Source organism: Adiantum capillus-veneris, chromosome 5 (genome assembly GCF_014529385.1).
Source record: "Adiantum capillus-veneris isolate H3 chromosome 5, ASM1452938v2, whole genome shotgun sequence".
Taxonomy (NCBI): Eukaryota; Viridiplantae; Streptophyta; class Polypodiopsida; order Polypodiales; family Pteridaceae; genus Adiantum; species Adiantum capillus-veneris.
In genome coordinates, this window is record NC_140935.1 from 139,944,440 (window position 1) to 139,963,533 (window position 19,094).

At 44.9% G+C, this 19,094-nt stretch overlaps 1 protein-coding gene across 1 annotated transcript in view; it reads right to left on the reverse strand.

The window, feature by feature from the left end:
- Window positions 1-18,669, reverse strand: part of LOC147458178 (chaperone protein dnaJ GFA2, mitochondrial-like) — a 53,092-nt gene extending 34,423 nt beyond the window's left edge. The window contains exons 1-6 of the mRNA XM_086512902.1: window positions 18,483-18,669; window positions 18,183-18,263; window positions 18,000-18,091; window positions 17,842-17,925; window positions 17,718-17,756; window positions 17,377-17,493 (exon numbers count right to left, since the gene is read on the reverse strand). Coding sequence (XP_086369028.1) covers window positions 17,377-17,493; window positions 17,718-17,756; window positions 17,842-17,925; window positions 18,000-18,091; window positions 18,183-18,263; window positions 18,483-18,609 — 540 coding nt within the window. The 5' untranslated portion in view covers window positions 18,610-18,669. The remainder of the gene's footprint in view (window positions 1-17,376; window positions 17,494-17,717; window positions 17,757-17,841; window positions 17,926-17,999; window positions 18,092-18,182; window positions 18,264-18,482) is intronic.
- Window positions 18,670-19,094: the final 425 nt, after the last annotated feature.

Here is a 19,094-nt window from a genome sequence, read left to right on the forward strand (position 1 = left end):
TCTCCTCTCTCAAGATGTGATATGATTTTCGGCATTAAATGGTTTTGTGAGCATGATCCACATATTAGTTGGAAAGAAAATACGCTCACTCTCACCCGGGAAGGTTCCTCTCCCGCGGTTATCTGCAAAGAGCAAGGCCTCCATTCTTTTAAGCGTGAGTTACGACGAGGAGCTCAAGCGGCATTCATCTATCCCACTCAAGTGACGCAAGACCTCAAGACCCCAAAATGATACTCAGGTTTGTTTAAAGAGTAAGCATCTTTTTTACAGGACGATCTTCCAAGTTCCACCCGGTCTCCCTCCCGAGCGTCCGGAGGATCATCACATCGAACTTATACAGGAGCTACACCCCGTCAGTAAGGCTCCCTACCGATTGAATAAGTCTCAAGAAGCACAGTTAGAGCGGCAACTCACCGAGTTAGTAGCCAAGGGTTTCATACGCCCTAGTGTAAGTCCTTTTGCTGCTCCAATTTTGCTTGTTCGCAAGAAAAATAGGTCGTCTTGTTTGTGTGTAGATTACAGGGCACTCAACAAGATAACTGTGCAGAACAAGTTTTTGATGCCTTGCATTGAGTGTATCCTCGATCGGCTCAATGGCGCAAAGGTGTTTAGCAAAGTCGATCTCAAAAGTGGGTACATTATGTAAGGGTATTCAAGGGCGAAATCCATAAGATGGCGTTCCGCACAGAGCGAGGGCAATGGGAGTATGTCGTGATGCCTTTAGGATTGACAGGTGCCGCGGGTACATTCAACCGACTCATGGTAGGACATTTTGGAGACATGATTGGTGTGTGTTATTATTTGTCTAGATAATTCTCATTTTTTCTACCTCATGGGAACAACACGAACGGGATGTGGAAAGGGTTTTAGCCCGATCAGATGAGTGTCGGTTGTACATTGTAGATAAGAAGTCAGAATGTTGTTTCACGGAGACCAACCAAAGGACTTTCCGAAGAAGAAGAACTAGAGATCATTGATGAAGCAGAGGTCACGGAGCCGGAACAGATTCCTTTGCATATGGATCGAAGAAGCAAGCACAACAATACCTTTTGAAGTTCAAAGATCGAGGCACCCATGAGGCAGTGTGTGTGGATGAAGCATTTTTCATAGACTACCCGGAGTTGTTGGCAGACTACAAGGACGCCATGCAGCTCGATACCAGTAACTCTGTCACAAGGACATGGCAACTGCTAACCTTAGTTGTTGGTTTCTTTCCAATGATTTTTGTTTAATTTTTGAGACCCTCTTTTTGAAGTTTCAAATGGTCGGACATTGTATGGCCAATGTGAACGGTAGTTTCACCCGCAGACGGGAAGTTGGTCAGCACTGGAACTTGTAAAGTAAAAGGATGTCCCCGTCGCACTTAGCAAGTTGGTGGATACTAGGAAATAAACTCAACAAAGGCATAAAGTCAAGGTGGGATCACCAACAGGAAGTATCCTACAGTTGGGCCACGCTGCACTTTTGGATGCGGTCCCGATGACGATAGATGGTCAAATGACCAGTGGGAGCCCAACGGAAGCATCTCCTAAAATTTAGGGAATTTCTAATTTGGGCCACAAAATGTGTTTGCGTCATTACCTTCGGTATGACAAGGGGAACATTTTATTACTCTGCTGCAAAGTCAATTGATGCACCAGTTGAGAGATTTTTAAGAGAGAAGCCCAATGCGGGGAAATTGCATGCATGAGTACCAAGTGGCACTTTTTGGTCAATGTATCAAGTTTGGGAGAACAGAACTCGTAACTGACTTTTTGAAGCAGTTTTGGAGGCTGATAACTGTGATTTTCAGCCATTTCTCTCCATTTTTTACCTTCCCATGACTTTACCTCGGTCCAAGAGCTCATTTTCGGCATTGGAAGGCATCAGATGCGTGTTTACAGGGCTGTTTTGCTACGTTTTCAGTGATACGCAGGTTTTGGCAGCCATGGAAATCTTAGGTTAAGAGCTATGGAGTGCTTTTTTTCCTCTCATGCACAGTGTGGTGCCAGGAGTGATGCCCTGCATGCTACACATTGCTCTCTCTCCCCTACGTGCAGTTATGTGATGCCCCACAAGAGGGCTCTTCATTTGATCGATGTACAACTGTGTGGTTTCATGCTTTTGTGCTGAGGCAAGAGCCTCCTTGAGCAGGAACAGGGGTAGCTAGCTGCTACTCCAAAGCAGGCATCGTGAGGGTCATAACCTCATCGTACAGGTGCAAATTCAGCGCTGTGTATGTGTAGAAAATTGACTGTTTTTCAGCCATATGGACGCCAGAACCCTTGGGAATTGTTGCTAAATTGGCTTTATCTGACATAAAAAAATAATTCTAAATGAATTATTGGATTTATAAGTGAGAGGGTTTTCTCGCTTGGAACAACATGAAAAATAACTCTAAATGAATTATTGGAATTTTAAGTGAGAGGGTTTTTCTCACTGGAGACATCCGAGTACAGAGTATTCCTAGTGCGTCATTCAAACTAGTGACGGGAGCACTGAGAACGGGAATATCTGTAAGGCCACCAAGAACGGGTACTTCTGATGCGTCACATCGGATGGGTGACAGGGAGCATCGAAAAGAAGTATCCGACCATCCGGGAACGGACATCTCTGATGCGTCATAGGATGGGTGACATAGAGCATCGCGAAGGAGATTGTACCGTAAGTTCGGTAGGAAAGGACTAGGTGATGGGTATTCCTGATGCGTCACAAGGTGGGTGACGGGTGCATAGGAAAGGGGATATCCATAGTCAAGAGGAAATTCCGAACTGTGTTAGAATTGTGCACAAGAAAAAAAGCAAGCACTTGAATGAAGATGGGTTCAAAGGAAACTTTGAGGAAAAACAGATACTTTCTGAGAAAGCGGGATTGCTTTTCGGGAAAGCAAATGCTTTCCCGCAAGGAAGTCTATGTCTGCATTGCAACTGTGCATGTGATTGCATCCAGGGACGCCTGGGAAGTGCTGTGAAAGCATTGTTTTTAACTTATAAGGTTTTATTGAGTTTTTGGGCAGGTTCAGACTATTTTTAAAATACGCCCGCCGCCCACTTAATAAGTGGGCAGCCATCTGATAAATAAGGCAACAGATCAGCCAGCGTTTTCTCTCTCTCTTTTTCTAGCAGAACAGCGAAAAAAAAATGGAAAAAAAATAATAAAAAAATATTTATAAAAAAAAAAAAACGGCCGCGATCTCTATGCGAGCAGCTATTCGTGCCCGGGGCTAGGAGCTATAAAAGTATCACATGCCCTCACTCAGAGGGGAAGACCAATCTTTGCAAGGAGGAGATGCTGCTGCAGATTTCAGCCGTAAAGAAGACATTGCCGGTGATGCCCATGGCTGTCCCAAGTGTACCAGATGTTGCCAAGACCCAATGCGTGAGTTCCCTCGTGAAGAAATGCCTACGGAGAGTGTTTCCATCGCGAGAAGTTGCTGTTTTTCTCTGTTTTCAGCCCATAAACGTCGTAGACGGGGCTGATTTACGAGAAGGAACCCGAGAACATCTCTTCTATGTGTAAGATTGGAAGAGAGGATTTTCTATGTAGAGATCTCTTCGAGGGAATTGTTTTTCAAGAACCAAGTTGCGTCAAGCATCGAGACTTTGAAGGTAATGATTTTCATGTTATGATCTCTGAGTATTTGATTGCAAGTGTACTTCCTCTTCGTGAGGGAGTAGGAGCAAGGGAAGGCATGAGCCTCTGCACAAGAAAAGTGCTCTGAGGAACTAGAGCCAGATCAGCCCAAGGGTTTCGTACCCAAGTTTGGGAAGCAGATCCACAGATCGAAGAGAGGTAGACTCTCGAGATGTAATCCAAAAGTTGAAATTCCCAAGGGAAGGACTTCGTGTCCAGGAAAGCGGAGTTAATCTGCAGGAAGAGGACTCTGGAAACAGAGTTAGAAAAGAGTTGCAAAGATGTCATGCCTTGAGTCTGGAAGGTGAGGTCCAGAGGCGAGAACCTTGGTTCTCAAGGATTTGGAACAAGGAACGGAAGTTCCTTGGAATAGGGTTTTGCCCTAGGAATCGGAAGCTAAGGCTTCTAGGAACCATCAAGTCTTATTCTAGAACGAACGTGGTAATACGTTCGGTTCAAGTGCTTGTATAGACTTCTCCTCAGTAATAAAGGTACTATTACGGGGGGGGACCAGCCCATCTTCTGGTCCCCCAGTACTGTGTCGATCTTCTCACTCTATCTCTCTCTCTATCTATTTCTCTCTATATCCTTTGGCTTCAGTAATAAGTGATAAAATCTATTTATCTGAATGTATTTTATATTGTTATGCGCTCCCATTTGTGACAGGAATCGTGCCCCACTGGCAAAGGACAGCTAGGGGACTGTTTGGGACTGAAAACAGAGCAAAAACAAGCGTGTTGTATTTACTGTTTTTGGGCAGGAATCAGAGGGTATACGCCAGAGGAAGTGAGTTCCAACAGGGAATTGATTTCGCGCGAGTTTTGGGGTTGTTATGCTGCCGAAATTTGGCCAATTCAGGTAGTATCTAATGTGATACAGGTAAAGGATTCCCAGGACCTTACTTTGTAATTTTCCCTCTCAAAGAATAAAGAAATACCGAAAGGGGCGCCAATTTTGGGGCCTACAGGTTGTCGGCGTCTGCTTGGAGCATTCTAGCTTCCGAGCCGTGTGTGTACTTAAGTGTTAATTCCCGTCGCAGGTTCTCTTTGCAAAGTGCCCTGTGTGTGTGTCTAGAGTAAAGAATTTCGGATGAAAGCCAACGTCCACCGCCCCACGCGCCGGTTTCATGGTTCCGTTGCCGGGACATCAATCACTTTTTCCTCAAGAAGTGAGCCTCGGTTGTTTTGGGTAGAGACACAGAGTACAGGAACACGGGATTACACTATGGCCGATAGAGGGAAGGGCATTATGGCAAGGGTTACTCTCCGCAGGACAGACAGGAAATTTCGTATGTTCGCCCTGCCAAAAAGTGATCAAATTAGGGCTGATTTTCTGCTGCGTTTTTAGGGTTGCAAGTATGAACCAAGATGGGATAGGGAGAGGTCTCACAATGGTAGATTGACCACTAGATCTCCTGCGGGAGTGATGTGGGTCTGCCAGGTGACATGCTGCTTGCCGATTCTCTGAGGCGATTGCTTGGATTCTTTGACGCATCGGTAAATCATCTTGAAATTTGAGCTTACTTGGTCGTGGGTGGTACGTCACAGTATTGTGGAATTATGTTGGTTTGCAGTGGCTCTTGCACAGGTAAAAGTTAAGGGGCAAGTTGCTAGATGCTATTTGGTGAAGTTCAAGAACCATCCACCTATGGATGCAAAGTGGATGGAAGAGCATGAATTGTCAGAGCCACCAAATGTATTGCAGCTTTACCTTGAGGCCTTTGGGTTACAGCCTACGTATGTCCCAACCCAATGTCTGCAAAGGAGGCGTAATGATAGAGCTAGCACATCTTTTACTCATGGATTCAGTGCAATAGCAGTGTACAATTTGACAAAAGAATGAAGGTCTCATTAAGTCATTTGTACACATGTTTTGACAGCCTTTCTTGCGAATACATGTGATGATAAAAGGGTGCTTACAACACAAGATCATCAGTGGCATGTATTTATGGTATGCAATCGAGGACGTTTGCGATTTTAAGAGGGGGGTATGTCACGAGGACGTGGCAACTGCTAACCTTAGTTGTTGGTTTCTTTCCAATGATTTTTGTTTAACTTTTTAGACCCTCTTTTTGAAGTTGCAAATGGTCGGACATTGTATGGCCAATGTGAACGGTAGTTTCATCCGCAGCGGGAAGTTGGTCAGCACTGGAACTTGTAAAGTAAAAGGATGTCTAGGCTCAGTTCAAGATCATGTAGGTCCCCCCGTCGCACTTAGCAAGTTGGTGGATACTAGGAAGTGAACTCAACAATGGCATAAAGTCAAGGTGGGATCACCAACAGAAAGTATGCTACAATTGGGCCACACAGCACTTTTGGATGCGGTCCCGATGAGGATAGATGGTTAGATGACCAGTGGGAGCCCAACGGAAGCATCTCCTAAAATTTAGGGAATTTCTAATTTGGGCCACGAAATGTGTTCGCGTCATTACCTTCGGTATGACAAGGGGAACATTTTATTACTCTACTGCAAAGTCAATTGATGTACCAGTTGAGAGATTTTTAAGCGAGAAGCCCAATGCGGGGAAATTGCATGCATGAGTGCCAAGTGGCACTTTTTGGTCAATTTATCAAGTTTGGGAGAACAGAACTCGTAACTGACTTTTTGGAGCAGTTTGGAGGCTGATAACTGTAATTTTCAACCATTTCTATCCATTATTGAGCTTCCCATGACTTTACCTCGATCCAAGGAGCTCATTTTCAACATTGGAAGGCATCAGATGCGTGTTTACAGGGCTGTTTTGCTGCGTTTTCAGCGCGATACGCAGGTTTTGGCAGTCATGGAAATCTTCCCCTTTTTGCATCTATTTGTTCACATATGCATTACAGGTCAAGGACAAAAGAGGGGACGCTCGATTTATGCTGGGAGGATGCTTATTGAGAACCTATCACACAGGTTAAGAGCTATGGAGTGCTTTCTTTCCCTCTCATGTACAGTGTGGTGTCAGGAGTGATGCCCTGCACGCTACACACTGCTCTCTCTCTCCCCTACGTGCAGTTATGTGATGCCCCACAAGAGGGCTCTTCATTTGATTGATGTACAGTTGTGTGGTTTCATGCTTTTGTGCTGAGGCAAGAGCCTCCTTGAGCACGAACAGGGGTAGCTAGCTGCTACTCCAAAGCAGGCACCGGTGAGGGTCATAACCTCATCGTACATGTGCAAATTCAGCGCTATGTATGCGCAGAAAATTGACTGTTTTTCAGCCATACGGACGCCGGAACCCTTGGGAATTGTGCCCCACTAGCAGAGGACAACTAGGGGACTATTTGGGGCTGAAAACAGAGCAAAAACCAGTAAATACAGCGTGCTGTATTTACTGTTTTTGGGCAGGAATCAGAGGGTATACGCCAGAGGAAGTGAGTTCCAACAGGGGAATTGTAACAAACTTGGACACTCCAAGTCAAGAATCAACCGCGACAGCACCAAATAACCACTTCAAAACAATTCACAGATCACAATAGATTTGCACTGGCCCGGCGGAGTTCCGTGCCTAGAGATATTGGCCCCAAAGACTGGCGCCCCTTTCGGTATTTCTTTTTGTATTAATCAATCATCAAAGTACAAGAGAGCGGTTAGGGTTTCACTCTCAGACTCTGCGTCCAGATGCTCTGAGAAGTGAGGCCCTCACCACTAATTTAAAGGTTACAAGGGATGCCCAAAAGCAGAGCCCCAAAAGCTTTTAAAATCAAAAGCATCAGTTCTCTCTCTCTCTTAGAGAGTCTTTTCTCTTTTTTTTTTATAAAAAAAAGCAAAAGCAAAATTCGCGTCGCTCATCATTTTCCCAAAAAAAAAAAATAATAATAATAATAATAATCCGCCTCCGCGATTTCCGGAATTTAGGGTTTTTGGCAAAAATTAGGGTTTGCAGGAATTTTAGGGTTTCTGGCAGAAATTAGGGTTTCTGCTGTCCGCCACGTCATCACTTTGTGACATACCCCCCTCTTGAAAGCATTGTAATCGACCGCGATTACGCCTGCAAAACCGACAAAAGCCATAAACCGTCTTAGCAGACACTGACTGTTAGTACCTACGTACTAGGAACACACATCTAGCACATGTACAAAATCGACAGTCACATCACACGACATCACAGGACATCACCAGACATCACAGGACATCACATGACATTCAACATTCATTCGGATCTTAGACCATGATTTATCGGCAATGTAGCTAGCAATCACATCTAGGTCCAATCGGGACCTCATCGATGTCCGATTGACTAACCCCTATTGCAACCATGTCTATTCGAGATCAATCAGACCAAAATGCTGCAGTCATTTCGGCTATCAGTTCCTGCACTCACAAGAAGTCAAGAACAAATCAGTATCATAATCAAGAATTCCATTTCATAAAGTCATCCAGCAGAATACTGTCAGCTCTCAGTATCCCTGAAGCTCAAAGAGACATCAGTGACTTTAGTATCAAAATCGAGGCATCTGTTGACAAAGGAGTGGAGTAACTCCCCTCTTGTGCATCCCACTGCACCAGATCTTCGGCCAAGCTGAATTCTGGGTTCCATTTGGAGTAGACTATGCTAAACCAAAAGCATCGAGGTAAAGTTTCACAATCTGAGGAGTATCTGCTAGGTCCTCCTCCTCCATCCACTTCGCATCAAGTGCAGGATAATTCTTGAACTTAACCAAGAACCGCCTTCGAACTTTACCCTTATTCTTCGTATCCTTATGTGCCAAAATCTGTTCAGGAACAAGGATCTCCTCGTTTTCTTCCACTTCGGGTTGCTCATCAGGCTCCCCATCATCAGGCACATCACCTTTAAAAGGTTTCAAGAGATTCACATGAAATGCATTGTGAATCCTCCAAGTATCTGGCAGGTCCAATCGGAAGGAGACATCATTTATCTTGTCAGTAATCTGGAAAGGTCCGTAGTATCACATACTAAGCTTTGGAAAAAGCCTCTCCTTTCCCTTGTTCTTTCGTAGGCGTGCCTTATCAAAACGTAAGAGCACCCAATCATCCTCCTTCAATTTCATGTCGCGACGACGGCGATCCGCTGCCTTTTTCTGTCGTTCTTGAGACTTCTGCAAAGTCTCGCGAACCTTGGCAAAAGCCGTATCCAGATCTCGCGTATATTTATCCGCTTCAAAGATCTTATCTTTCGTGCTCAGGAAGGGTGGAACCTTCGCAGCACCTTCAACAATCTCAAATGGCGCCTTACCCGTCGACGAGTGTATCGTGTTATTGTAGGCAAATTCCACCAGAGGTAAATATCTTTCCCATTGAGTCTTCTGATCTGAGATATAAGACTTCAATAAATCTAGAACCACTGAATTGGCAATCTCGGATTGCCCATCAGTCTGCGGGTGGAACGATGACGAGAACTGTAACCGCGTGCCAATGTTCTCCCAAATTGCCTTCCAAAACAAACTCGTAAATCTAGGGTCTCTGTCGGAGACAATTGTCTCAGGCATGCCATGTAATCTGAAAAACTGGGCCACAAACAGTCTCGCTAAGTATTCCGGCTTGACTGTTTTCTTCACTGGAATGAAATGAGCCTGTTTCCTAAATCTGTCAATAACAGTCCAGATACCATCGTGACCACTCTGTGTTCTCGGGAGATCAAAGATGAAATCCATCGCTATACTTTCCCAGGGGCGGGTGGGTATGGGTAAAGGCTGTAACAATCCCTGTGCTTTATGCCTATTAAACTTAACCTTCTGGCATACCAAGCAACTGCGCACAAACTCTTCCACATCTTTCTTGAGTCTCGGCCAAAAGAAATATCTCTCTACCCCTTTCATGGTGGTAGCAATGCCGCGGTGACCCGTAAAAGGTGGACAATGGCATTCAGTCATAACCTTTCCCTCAACGGCTGTGTAACGCACAACATAGTCTTTTTCATCAAGTAGCCTTCCCGAAGGGTGTATCCAGCTACTGTCTCCCCATCCCGTATCCGTGTGAAAATATCTGCAAAATCTGTATCTGTGGCACACTGATCGACCATATCCTCGAAGCTCCTATGATGTATCGCGGAAATAGCCAGAACCAACGGTTTCCGAGACAAAGCATCTGCCACCACATTCTTCTGTCCCTGCACATGGACAATCTGGAAGTGAAACTGTGACAAGATGTTCGCCCACCGCATCTGCTTTTCCGAAAGCTGCTTCTGTGACAAGAAGTAGCGCAAACTCTGATGGTCTGTAAAGACAATAAAATCCGCTCCGAGTAGGTAATGCCGCCACTGAGTAAGAGCATGGATAACCGCCAAAAGCTCTTTCTCATAAATCTGTGCTGTCATCTCCGGCCTAGAGAACAAACGGCTCTCGTAAGCTATGACATGGCCTTCTTGCATCAAGACCGCACCCAGACTACGACCACAAGCATCACAATATACTTCGAATGACTTCTGCAAGTCCGGCAAAGTCAAAATAGGTCCCGTAGTCAATTTCTCTTTCAATGTCTGAAAGGCAGTCACCTCTGTGGGTCCCCACGAAAAAGGTACTCCTTTCTGTGTCAAGATATGCAAAGGGGAAGCAACCTCTGCAAACTTTCGTATGAACCGCCTGTAGTATGAACATAGTCCCAAGAAGCTTCTAACTTCATGGACATTCCTCAAATCGAGCCAATCACGGATAGTCTCTATCTTGGCCGGGTCCATTTGCACTCCTGTTGTGTTGCTGACACAATGTGTCCCAAAAAGTGTATCCATGGTAGGAAAAAAATTCACTTTTCTTTGCATTAATCACTAGCGTGTGATCTCGTAATGCCTAAAAGACTTGAAGCAGATGATCTCTGTGTTCTGCCTCATTCTTCGAGAAAACAATGATGTCGTCAAAGAAAGTGCCAACAAATAGCCTGTACTCTCGAAAAATCCTGTCCATCATCCGGTTAAATGTCGCAGGAGCATTGGTTAAGCCAAAAGGCATCACCAAAAACTCAAATAACCCAAAAGTCGTCCGAAAAGCTGTCTTGTAGACATCTCCTGGCGCTATCCTGATCTGATGATATCCACTCTTCAAGTCAATCCTGCTAAAGCACGAGGATCCCTGTAACCTGTCGAGTATATCATCGATCCTAGGAATCGGAAATCTGTTCTTGATGGTGATTTCGTTGAGAGTGCTATAATCGATGCACATTCTCCAAGATCTGTCTTTCTTCAAAATCAACAACACTGGAGAGCAATACGGTGAAGTACTAAGCTGGACAAGACCCTTGTCCAAGAGGTCTTTCACTGAGTTCATAATCTTTTCATTCTGTACTCGGCTCACACAATAAGGTGGCCGATTCGGTGGTGTGCTTCCAGATATCAGATCAATGGTATGATCTTCAGGCCCTCTCAAAAGCAATCGGCATGAGCGTGGAGAAAAAAAAAATCTTGGCGTTCTTTTCTTCAGGTCAAAACATATTCAACTTTTATCCATGGTTCAGTTCTCCCAAAAGAATGAGTAAGAAAACTGAAGTTCATCAAGTACAATCTCTAAGCCCTTCATTTATCAAAGTCGCTTTCTCGGCCCGGTAGTCAACCACGGCGTAGTTCTTGTGGTACCAAGGGATCCCGAGTAGAACGTCACTCACGTGCCCTGAACACCCCTGTCATTGCAAACGAAGTTTGCCAATGCTCGGTGTAATGGCAACATCCCATCCGGGTGCTAGTCGAACTACCTCCGCCAGTGGCGTCAGTCTGTCGGGCGCAGTTCCAAATCGAGCCGCCAATTCCAAGTGAAAAGAAGTTGGCCTTGGCTCCTTCAAAAGAGCTTCTACATCCTTCACTTTGCCCCAAAAAAAAACGGCAAAGTTTGTACTTTCATTCATTTGATTCGGTGCAAGTCCCACGCCATGTGGTACCAGTTCTGCTTTTCTATCTGCCTTTTCTGCCACATTCCTCAGCTGCTCTCGAACTCTCAGACCTGTCGTCGTCTTTATCATTCTGTTCTTTCTGTGCCTTATCAGGGCACTTTGCGGAAATATGTCCATGTTTCCCGCATCCAAAGCACTTCCCCTCTCTGATGAAGCGAGCTCTCTCCTCAGGAGTAAGCTTGGGTCGTGCATCCTTTTTTTTTCTCTGGGTTGCTCTTTTTCATTCTACTTTCATTCCCAGAAGTCTGTTCGGCTCGTTGTGTCATGGTCTCATCTGTGGGGTAGGTCAGACTGCCAAAGTGAATGGCAAAGCCCCGCTTCGCATGACTCATCAACTCCTCAATAGAAGCTGACTTCTGTTCCAAGCAGTGATCTCGGATCTCTGTAGGTAGACCCAAGGTAAACCGCTCAATTTGTTCTCTGAACGAGATCTTCTTGAATGAAGAGGCGGGTAGAAAAGAGCTCCAGAATCTTTCACAATAAGAATTCACTGTATCGCTCTTGGTCATCCGGAGATGGTTCCAAGCAGCTCGTATATCTCGCTCAAACTCTTGAGTCAACCAAGAAGAAATAAAAAGCCTCTTGAATTTCAGCCATGTAACTGGCACAGTCTTGCTTAATAGAAGCGTGGACCACCAAGTACGAGCATTCCCCTCAAAGTAAGAGGCAGCTCTCCGAATCTTGGAGTGCTCTGAATAGCGTCCTCCCGCGAAAGCGATGTCAAACTGCTGTATAAAAGACAAAGCCTTCGAAGCATCTGAGTATCCTGAAAAGTATCAAACTTGATCGAGTGGCCACCTTCCTTAAACTCTCGGACTTTCTTGCTTTTATCTTCGAGAAAGTCATACTGGTTGGCTTTGTAAAAATTCTTCTTGTTCGCATAAAACTTTCCGTCATCGGAATCTGAGCTGTCTGTAGACGAGTCCTCAGTAGAACTGTCAGTCTCTGGGCGAGATGTAGCCTTCTTTGCCTTTTTCTTGCCCGTTCCGAAGCTTTGTGTCTTGCTTCGCTTTTTGCTTTTTTTCTGTCTTCTTCGCTCTAATCCGAGGAGCTAGAAGACTTGTCAGAAGAAGAAGAAGAAGAACTGGGTACTCCTTCAAATCGAACACGCTTCTTCCGTTTCTTTGCTTTGTCGAATGTCGACTGACGACCCAAATATCCCGGGAAGTCAGTGCCTTTGTTCTGCTTTTTTGCCGTGCTTTTTGCCTTTCTTTTGCACGTCGAAAAGCTGAGCAATCCGTGCATCAACCACGTTCTCCAGTTCCTTCTCCGTATATTTCTTGGAGGCAGAAGGTTTCTTGAGAGCGGGTTTCGGGAGTGGTGTTGTGGTTCTCTGCCACTCCATCTGTACCTCTTCCAAAGAGGTCTGGTTCATATATTTTGCCATCTTCGGGTCCTTGGCAAAATTGAGCATCATCTTTGTTGCATCACCAATCAATTGACGACGCTCCCTCTCTCTTTGCTCCGCCTGAGTAGGCCGAGGCGGGCCATACTCTCTGCCTGAATCTTCGTTGTGATCCCAGCCCGCATCTCCAGATGCAGAGGGAGTCGACTGATCATTGCCTGAAGCCATAGGTGCCGCGGAAAAAAAATTCGGGGATCGGATTTCCCGTAGAAGAGAAATCGGCCGTGCTCTGATACCACTGTAACAAACTTGGACACTCCAAGTCAAGAATCAACCGCGACAGCACCAAATAACCACTTCAAAACAATTCACAGATCACAATAGATTTGCACTGGCCCGGCGGAGTTCCGTGCCTAGAGATATTGGCCCCAAAGACTGGCGCCCCTTTCGGTATTTCTTTTTGTATTAATCAATCATCAAAGTACAAGAGAGCGGTTAGGGTTTCACTCTCAGACTCTGCGTCCAGATGCTCTGAGAAGTGAGGCCCTCACCACTAATTTAAAGGTTACAAGGGATGCCCAAAAGCAGAGCCCCAAAAGCTTTTAAAATCAAAAGCATCAGTTCTCTCTCTCTCTTAGAGAGTCTTTTCTCTTTTTTTTTATAAAAAAAAGCAAAAGCAAAATTCGCGTCGCTCATCATTTTCCAAAAAAAAATAATAATAATAATAATAATAATAATCCGCCTCCGCGATTTCCGGAATTTAGGGTTTTTGGCAAAAATTAGGGTTTGCAGGAATTTTAGGGTTTCTGGCAGAAATTAGGGTTTCTGCTGTCCGCCACGTCATCACTTTGTGACAGGAATTGATTTCGCGCGAGTTTTGGGGTTGTTATGCTGCCGAAATTTGGCCAAATCAAGTAGTATCTAGTGTGATACAGGTAAAGGATTCCCAGTACCTTACTTTGTAATTTTCCCTCTCAAAGAATAAAGAAATACCGAAAGGGGCGCCAATTTTGGGACCTACAAGTTGTCGGCGTCTGCTTGGAGCATTCTAGCTTCCGAGCCGTGTGTGTACTTAAGTGTTAATTCCCGTCGCAGGTTCTCTTTGCAAAGTGCCCTGTGAGTGTGTCTAAAGTAAAGAATTCCGGGTGAAAGCCAACGTCCACCGCCCCACTGGCCGGTTTCAACCTCTCCTTGAAAAAGGGGGGATGTCACGTGCTCATCTAACCCTATGTGCATGTGGACAAGCTAACTCCCAATTCTAGGCTTTAGGACAGCCTAGGAAGTGTTCTGGCACTTTTGTGAGCCTGTTCACGGGCCGTGCATGTCCAGGCACTTAGAGTAGTTGCATACCCTCTGATTTCACAACCATGATCATTAGCATGATTACCCAGTACCCAGCATGTGCATAATCCATTGCATGAGCACTCATTTTTAACAGCATGTGAACCACCTCTTATAACTTAATAAGTGACTTTTGCACTTATTAATAATAAACCAAATGGTGGGCTGAAGGGGAAACTGATTAGCCCAGCTTGGGAAAGCTATATAGGCAGGCCCTTGGCGCATGGAGAAGGTGAGAGAGAAGAAGAGAGCACAGGCATCAGATTCAGCAGGCACTCTAGCATTTTCCTCCACAGCAAACAAAGCATCAGCAAGTTGGCGTTTTTGGAAACTCTGTCAATCACTGTTTTCAGCCTATTGCCAGTAGACCTTCACCAGCGTTTTCAGCAGAACATTATCAGCGATTTAGTTGCAGATTCGGGTCGGAACAGCCAGCATTTTATTCCCTTGCAATTTTCAGCCATAGCATCGTCGTCGACACCGTCGTCATCACTGCCATCGCCATCGTCGTTGATATAGCCTTCATTTAGCATCATAGCATTTAGAAGCATTGTACCATCCCTTTTGTACAATCCAAGAAAGTACCTCTCTAGCCATAGAGAGAGGGGCCTAGAGAGGGCCCTCAAAGGGGGGGTTTGAAAACTTATCTGGTGTCGTATCTTCTCTTTCTCTCCTTAGCACTCTCATTCACTTGCACTCTCGGTGTTCGTTCACTTTGTTTGGTGATTGCACATCCACTCGCATATTCACTTCCGCTACACATTTGGAATTACGCCAAAGGAAATGGGACCACCGATGGAGGTAGTTCTAGCGGCACCAGGATGGGAGGTTGCCGTTACACCTGTCATAGGCAAACTTCGGTTGCATTGTCAGGGGTATGTAGGGCACAAGGACTTTGCATCATGCCTTTGGAAGGATGTGATGTCCTTTTGGGAATCCCCTGATACCACAAGAACAACGTCGTAGTCAATTGCAGGGCAAGAAAGACAATGTTGAAGAACGAGAAGGCTAGAGACCCAGAAGCTTAAGGCCCAGCTCTCTCTGAAGAGAATTTGCGAGGTTCTCTTCCTTTCAACACTAGCATCGAGGGCCAAAAAGTACCCTTGACCAAATTATTTGGTGGACCTAGCTAAGGCTTACCTTTTTGTTCTTTTCTCGTGCCCTTTGACCTATTGGCCCTTCTGGCATCCCTGTCCTTGGCATCTCAGTCTGGATCTAGGGCATTCTCTGATCTACCAACTGCTTTCCCTTTCCTCTCTTTCTAGGTTCCATGGGACTTGTGGGTAGCTTCCCTTGTCCATTGGCACATCAGTCTCAATCATCGGAACCTTGAGATGCACTATAATCTAGTCCCCTTTCTTCTCCGGAATCCTCAGATGAACTTGCATCTAATTCCTTTAGTTCATCGGAAGATGGGCAATTAGAGATTGCAAATTCAGTAGTTCTAGACTTGTTTAAGTATTACATCTCCAATCAGAAAGCTCAACGGGAGAATTTTTTTCCTTGGTGGAGTTTGCCTACAACAACGAAGTGTTTATGTCTACGGGGAAGGCGCCATTGAGATCATTGATGGTGCTAAGAAGGTTCCACCTATTGTAAGATTTTTGAAGCAAATTAGTATGTTTAGGATCTGCTCTCTCTCTCTCTCTCTCTCTCTCTCTCTCTCTCTCTCTCTCTCTCTCTCTCTCTCTCTCTCTCTCTCTCTCTCTCTCTCTCTCTCTCTCTCTCTCGGTCGGGCTGCCAAGGTGCGCTAGCTCTGGTTTCGGCCTCTGCCCAACAGTCGAGAAACCTACCGCCTGCAGATCTCAAGAAGTACAAAGCAAGTATTGTCAAGTACAGAACTCTGTCAACAGTGAGTTGACTCTGGTTCCTGCCTCTGCCTGCCCGACAGTCGAGAAACCTGACAAAGCAAGTTTTCTTCAAATACAGAGCTCTGTCAACAACGAGTTCGTTCTGGTTCGTGTGACAGTAAGCACTGAAGCCGACCTCAAGAAGTACAAAGCTTTGACAGTGAACATTTGCTGAGTGAGCATTTGTTTGACAGTGAGCGTTTGTTTGCTCTCTACACTGACCATTCAATTTTGTTTGGTCTTCGACAGTAAGCATTTGTTTGCTCTTCGAGAGTAAACATTTGATTGCTTCGGTGACAGTAATTAGCCACAGACAAAGGCTCTTGCACAACAGATCGAAGATTTCTCAATCATGACTTCTTTCAATACACCGACCTCTGACACACGCAAGAGTTTTCTTGCTGTGGCAGCTGCGCCTAGGAAAGATCTCGCCGCTCGCCAAGATGCACGGATCACGGCCCTAGAGATTCAGATCCAAGAACTTGCTTTGGAAAATGCCGAGCTGAAAAAACGTTTGTGTAAGCTCAAGGATACAAAAGCAACGAAGAGTGAAACTTTGCTCGCAAAAAAACTCGAAGTTGAAGCTTTTCTCATCGAGACTGTCAAGACAACTCAGAAAGAAGCCAATGAGGCATCACATAAGAAGATTGAGAACGACATACAAGCAGCCTTACAAGAATGCCGGATACAAGAATCCCTTGCCCTCAAAATTAGGATTGGAGGACTCTCCTCACCATGGTGCACCGAGGAGGATTCCCTCGAAGAATCCATCCTCAAGCTCAACGACATTCTTCAACCAATCAACATTGAGCCCGACACTGTCTCTTGGATCAACGACACACATAGGCATGTGCCTCTTGGACAGTGCATCCTCACTTTCAAGAACAAAGAAGAACAGACGAGGTTGCTGCACCAATCATATCACCTCAAAGGGACAAAGCTTTGGATTGCCGAGGAATTGACTACAAACCAACTCAAGCACAAAGCAAGCCAACTCAAAAAGATGCATGAAGCTCGTAAACAAGGTAAATGGGCAGTCTACCGTGGCGGTAAAGCCATCATTCAAGAGTTTCGAACTCCCAAGCCCGCTCCCCCTCTACCTGACCCCCCCTAGGTTTTGTTTTTTGTCTTGTATCCTTTCCTTTTCCTTTACCCCTAATGGACCCTCAGTCCCTAACTGATATGTATCTAACGCCTCCACCCCGAAAACACAGATGTAATGTTTTTGTTTTGGTCCCATGGGTCATATCTGACCTTCGTGGACGATAATTAAATCTATCTCTCTCTCTCTCTCTCTCTCTCTCTCTCTCTCTCTCTCTCTCTCTCTCTCTCATATACCCGTTAGCAAAAGAACAATTTTGCTTCAAGCAAATAAACAGCTAACAATCAAATACTGTTCCGAAAACTTACATCCTCAAATCCACCAAAACCAAATCCTTCAAAGCCACCAAAACCACTGAAACCACTGTCGTCTCCATGTCCCTGTCCACCACCTGAATCCATTTGCTCAAATGACTCACGACCTACCTGAACAACAAGTTTGCAACCCAAATTCACTCAAGATAAGCAATCAGAAGGACAATATTACTATGCATTAAGCCAAGCAAGTGTACCCTTGCAATGTCGGTACCAACAAATGAGGCAAGGAGTACTAAGTAATCCTCTCCTTCCACTTTGAAAATACTTTAGCATTATATATTTCATAGTAAGAACTCTACAAACACGCCCTTGAGTTTTCTTGCTATGCTCACCTGGTCATACAAAGCCCGTTTCCCCTCATCCTTCAAAGCCTAAAACCATTCAGAAAGATGAGGAATAAAGGTCATGCTTCTACTTCAACGGTTTTGAAACAGAGGTAAAATCAGGTCTGCTTACTTCATATGCCTTTTGAACCTCTTGAAACTTTTTCTCTGCATATGGATTGTCCTTATTCATGTCGGGATGGTGCTTCTTAGCCAACTGTGCAACCATGAATACTCACTTCAAACTTGCAAAAACATTCAAATTGTACAATGATGATGCCGTGCACTTACCGCATAGTATGCCTTTTTTATGTCAGCCTGGCTAGCTCTTCTATTTACTCCAAGAACTTCATAATAATCTCTGCTTTTCATACTCCAAACTCCTGCAAGCCCATTGATATGTAATTTCTCAACTTCTAGCAGCCTGGCTAATGGACATCATTCAGTGGAAAAATGAGAGTTGAACTTGAATACCTGTGGCATGAAAGTTTCTTCTGAGTAAAAGCGTAGAATTAAGTGAAATGCTCCCTTTGCCTGCAGCGTTGATTTGAAACCCTGCCAGTGCACATAACTAGATTGAGAACTCAAATTATTCCCATTAGCAAATGCTCACTGTTGCATACACACGTGAGTTCTACATACGCCCTTAAAATACGAGAAATTCCACATTTTTGCAATATATGTGTGTGTGTGTGTGTGTGTGTGTGTGTGTGTGTGTGTGTGTTTTAGAGAGAGAGAGAGAGAGAGAGAGAGAGAGAGAGAGAGAGAGAGCACTTCTATCGTGGGGGCACTCTTGCAAAAGCTCGCTGGGTTTCGGAGAAGCACGGTGATGATAGCGAGAGAAAGCAATGTAAGGCCGCTTCTTGTTGTGTCCAAAGCCCTTGCCCACAGCGAGCTTCATCGCCCCTGCGGCAGAGTAATTGCTGGTTGCATCTTATTTTACTCACGCATGAGGGTTCTAAAAATGATTTGAGCATTGTGCAACTCCCGAGTACAAATGCAAATACTATGTGGTAACGATTTTGGGTCAATTTGTTTGGCAAGCATCTAGCTTTTTCTCCCATACTCCCAATACTTGCTTCACTACCAACAAGGCATCTGCTTTGATCTGCAAACGTCTAATTTCCAACTATAAGCAAACTAGTATGTGACCCGCGCGTTGCTGCGGCCAAGAAGAGGCAATGTCCAATTTTAGCCCTCTTCTCCCTCTCCCTAACTCAAGGTGAAAACATTCTTTTGCATACACAATGAAGTGTCAATTATATTATCTTTATTGCTTCTTTATCAAATTTGATCTCTCTCTAAAGCTCTAATACAATACTCCATCTAACTATCAATAGTGAAATCTTATGTAGGAGGGAGGAGAAGGCATTTAGAAACTCTCAG